This window comes from Anarrhichthys ocellatus, unplaced genomic scaffold, assembly GCF_004355925.1.
Source record: "Anarrhichthys ocellatus isolate YVR2014 unplaced genomic scaffold, GSC_Weel_1.0 scaffold213, whole genome shotgun sequence".
NCBI classification, from domain to species: Eukaryota; Metazoa; Chordata; class Actinopteri; order Perciformes; family Anarhichadidae; genus Anarrhichthys; species Anarrhichthys ocellatus.
In genome coordinates this window covers 136,988-141,691 of record NW_022280243.1, presented here as the reverse complement: position 1 = coordinate 141,691, position 4,704 = coordinate 136,988, and the positions used below count along the sequence as shown (strand labels likewise).

Genomic DNA, 4,704 nt, shown 5'->3' with positions numbered 1-4,704 from the left:
TCTCTCTCTCTCTCTCTCTCTCTCTCTCTCCTGCTTGTAACAACCCACAAATATAAACTTCTGTCCAGATGTGCGGCGCAGCAGGAGCCTCGGGCCTGTTGAGGAAGACGAGGAAGATGAAGTGGAGGAAGAAGAAGAGCAACCAGAGAAGCTAAAGGACTCAGCAGAGGAAACTCCATCAAGGTTCCTTCATGTTCACTTTATCTCCACAAAGAAAACACATTTATTTATGTCTTACCTTTTGTAATATCGCCAGAGAAATGATCAACAATGTAGTATAATGTATTAGTATATAATATATAATATATATATACATATATATATATATATAGATGTCAGCATAAAAAGAGGAAGCCTGGCAGACCTCAGATCAGTGAGACACAGAACCACGTGGACCTCAGGATCCGGATCCTGGAGGACTCTCGGACCGACGTGCTCTCAAACAACGGTACGACTAAAAGCGTTTCCTGGTCGGACGGTTTCACACCGTTTCAAAGTGTCCTCACGTCCTCGTCTCGCTCTCTCCTCCCTCAGTTCTGAAGAAATGTCCGATGCTGAGGCTGAGGTGTCCTCGAGGCCTGGAGGAGGCGGACTTCGTGGACCTGCTCAGGTCCAGCTTCCCTCAGCTGTCCGGAGACGACGGACGCTTCGACGTCTTGACGTCGGATACGAGACGACGGTTGAAGCCTCTGAGGGTGAAGACGCTGACGGCGGAGGAGATCCAGCGGAACGTCGGCTGCACGGGAGGGAAGTCCACGCTCTACATCCGACTCAAGGTATAGAACCCTCGGAACCACAACGTTCCTTCTGCTCCTCATGCCATTTAATTGCGATTAAAAATTGTAATCGTTGCCCAGCACTAGTTTTTACACAATCTGGTTAAAGTGAACGCTTTATTAGTGGAGAGATTTTAAATGAGAACATGAAGAATAAAATGTTTTTGATGAAATATCATGATTTTAAGCTTCGTTTCGGCTGCTTTTTCTGACTAAAGTGTTCGTCACACATGATGTGTTCAGGGACCGTTGGAAAGAGGAATACCTGACGATAATGTTGTTTTTTTACAGATTCTGGCTGAGATGAACGGTGTAGTTTTCGTGATTTGTTTAATGAAAACACGCTTTTTTTGGGGTTCAGACGGTGAAGAAACAGATTCATCTTCTTGAGTTGGAATGTTTGAAAAGTTCGCTTCACTTTTATTTCAATTCTAGACAAAAAAGGAAGAAGAGACGAATCCTCCACAGACGAACGCCGCTGATGGGTCTCTGCAGACGAGTGATGAAGTCAGACTTCAGACGAGGTAAAGAAACGTGACGGTAAAGAATGAAACACGCTGAGCGACACGACGGGTTTTCAACCATCGGTGTCGCCTGAAGCCTGAATTTAGTTTTTTTCCTTAACATGAATAAAAAAACATTCCCAGCATCAGTCGCTGCATAACAAGTGTCGACGTTAATAATGCGTATTGAAAGCAGTGGAAGTGCCTCCATTTATTCCTGCAGTCAAACATCTGCTGGGTTTTCGTCCAATCAGATCGCTGCTGATCGTTTATTCGAGACATTTTTGATGATAGTAAATCGTTGTATTTGGGTGCAAAAAGCAGTCGACTATTTTTTTGCGAGTAGTTAAGAGAAGAGACGCACTGAAAACACGTCAAACGTTGATGGTGACTAACATGACCTGAACATAACAACCACAGTCCATGAAGTGTTTCTCCATCGTTTTCTAAATCTAACTGAGTTTCATGTGAAGAAGGAACTTTATTTTGATAATAATGTTTGCATGTAAAGAGCATGTAGTCGACACGTGTTGCTGGACTTTAGTAAGAAACCGCACGAAAAATGAGGAGTAACTTTTCTAAAGGTATACGAACTGTTGCGTGATGACGCATTGGGACCTAACCTGGCTAAAATAAGGAGTATTCCCGACATTTTCTAAGTCAGACTTTAAACTCCTCGCTTCTTAATCTTTGCTCCTTGTTCCTTCGGCAGCCCTGTTCAGGAGGTCGAAGGTCGCGGAGAAGAAGTGTCCATCGGCTCAACATCACAACATCAAGACATGGAAACAGAGGAAGCTGCTGATGATGATGATGAAGGTGGGACATCAGAGCGAGCCGAGAGTACAGGACACGGTGGTGTTGAAAAGGAAGAAGAGAGAGAAGAAGACGATCGGAAACCAGAGGAGAGCGACGGCAAGCCGAAAGAAATCGACTCCGAGCTGCAGTCGGAGACGTCGAGGAAACAGAAGACCGAGAGCGGAGACGTTCTGTCCTGCAGAGTCTGCGGAGCGCCGCACGGATCGCAGGTGGCATTCGTCAAACACGCCTGGAGTCACGCGGACGACCCGGGACGTCTCTGCGGGGCGTGCGGAGAGCTCTCTGAGTCCGGCGATGCGCTGAGGGATCACCTTCAGAGCCGCCACCGAACCAACGACTGTCACTCGTGCGGGGAGTCTTTCCTCGGTGTTCTCGGTGGCCTCGGCGAGCGCGTGGAGAAACCGTACGAGTGTGACGTTTGCCGCGACGCGTCGAAGGTGTCCTCGGAGGATCACCAGAAACCCCGCGATGCGGGCAAACCGAACAAACGTCGCGCTCGCCGCAAAGCGCTCGCGCTGAAGGAACAGTTTAACGCTCGCCGCGGGACTTGTGCCGCCAAGAAGACGCACCTCTGCGGCGTGTGCGGCAAATCTCTCAGCGACTACAGGTCCCTGACCCGCCACAAGATGACCCACTCTGGGGAGAGACCCCACAGCTGTCAGATCTGCGGGCGGCGTTTCAAGCTGCCCGGCACGCTGAGGCAGCACGAGAAGATCCACGCGGACCGAGAGCGCTCGCACCTCTGCGACGTCTGCTGCAAGATGTTCCTGACGAGCAAGCAGCTGCAGATCCACCTGAGGACGCACAGCGACGAGAAGCCGTACCACTGTGGCGAGTGCGGCCGGGGGTTCACCACCAAGGGGCCCCTGACGATCCACATGCGGGTCCACACGGGGGAGACACCGTACCGCTGCCCCGACTGCGGCTGGTCCTTCAAACGCAAGATCAACCTGGACAACCACGTGACGATCCACTCGGGCCTCAAGCCGTTCATCTGCGGGATCTGCGGTAAAGCGTGCGCCCGGAAGTCGTACCTGACGGTCCACATGAGGACCCACAACGGGGAGAGACCCTACAAGTGTTTGCTCTGTGACAAGGCCTTCACCCAGAGCCACTGTCTGAAGACCCACATGAAGAGCCACCCGGTGGGCGAAGCGGCGACGTGACACTGACAATGGACCGAATTCATTTTTACATTCTGTGATACTGTGAATATTTGTGTTTATTTCTTATTGATATGAATCGGTTTTTTTTTGTGTAAAGTTGCATGTAACGCTGTGAACATCTGTACAATCTCAGTTTTGAGGTGTTGGATGGTGACGTGAACTGTAGTGTATTTGATTTAGAAGTAGTAAGTAATACTGAAGTACTCCAGTCAGCTCGGTGAGGTTGTACTAAACCACAGCATGTTCACAACGACGGGAAATAAAAGGCTCATGTTCATGTTTACATTGTTCCCCGTCTTATTGAGTTTTGGACAAATGATGATCATTTTCGTATGACATCACTACCGTTACCTGACGGCTGCTCCACAAACAGACTGATGTTCTGCTTGTTGGTCACATGTTGTGATAAACTTACTTGTGAGGGTTTTATTGTGTTTGAGACGACCAGTTCTCAGCTTCTACTGGAGTCAAATGATTCATCTTTTTCAAACCAACAGTTTATATATATAAATTAGTGCTGGGCAACGATTAAAATATTTAATCGCGATTAATCGCATGGATTTTTTGCGATTAATGTCATTGTTATGGCAAAGTTCAATAATGAATTCAAAAGTAGTGTATTGCGCACTTTTATTTTAAAAGTACTGCTATATGAACAAAAGGGCAATAACATTTGGTTCACGAGATGCAGGTAGCATGTTTTATACTTAATGTGAATATAATTCATACTTTGTTGGCATCTTATTCTGAAAACCGGATGTTGTCTCACGTTAATCTTTCCGCTAACTTTCAAAGTCCTTCGCTCGCTCCCGATCTGTGCCGTTTAAATGCGTTTACCGTGAATTTCAGCATATGGTGCACTAACATGTAAGTGTCTGCTGAGTTGGCCACGGAGATCTGAGTGTCTGCTGACTTTACCGCAGCGATGTCCAGTAGTCTCCAGGGAGAGCAACAGCTGGTGCAGCTTCTCTCTTTATTTCTGTCCCCCCTCGACCAGAAGCGGAAGTCGCCTTTTCTCTACGGCAACCCTGAAGGGACATTATATCTCCAACTGACTATAGGATGTTTGCTGGCTTTTATCCCACTGTTCTTGTCATCCTCTTGTTATGTCTATGTATTGTATCTTGTCTTTCAATAAAAAAAAAATAAAATAAAAAATGCATTAACGCGCGATAAAATAATTGGCGGCGTTAATTAATGAATGCGTTAACGCGAAAATAACGCGTTAACTTGCCCAGCAGTAATATTAATACAATGAATAATCTGTGATGATGGTGTTCTATGAACTGGTGAGAGCAGGACTGGTGTCAATTGTTTTTATGCAAATCATGTTTAATGATTTCTTTACGGTACATTACAACATGCAAATATATTTTTCACATGATTGCATCACTGGGAGGTGAGGTCCCATGACAGCAGCACCATTTGAATATCATCAGTTGA

The 4,704-nt window shown here is 46.7% G+C and overlaps 1 protein-coding gene across 1 annotated transcript in view; it reads left to right on the top strand.

Annotated features, from left to right (window-relative positions):
* Positions 1-3,827, top strand: part of LOC116400868 (zinc finger protein 436-like) — a 9,244-nt gene extending 5,417 nt beyond the window's left edge. Inside the window, exons 2-6 of the mRNA XM_031878963.1 lie at positions 69-183; positions 333-448; positions 535-776; positions 1,212-1,300; positions 1,992-3,827. Coding sequence (XP_031734823.1) covers positions 69-183; positions 333-448; positions 535-776; positions 1,212-1,300; positions 1,992-3,261 — 1,832 coding nt within the window. The 3' untranslated portion in view covers positions 3,262-3,827. The remainder of the gene's footprint in view (positions 1-68; positions 184-332; positions 449-534; positions 777-1,211; positions 1,301-1,991) is intronic.
* Positions 3,828-4,704: the final 877 nt, after the last annotated feature.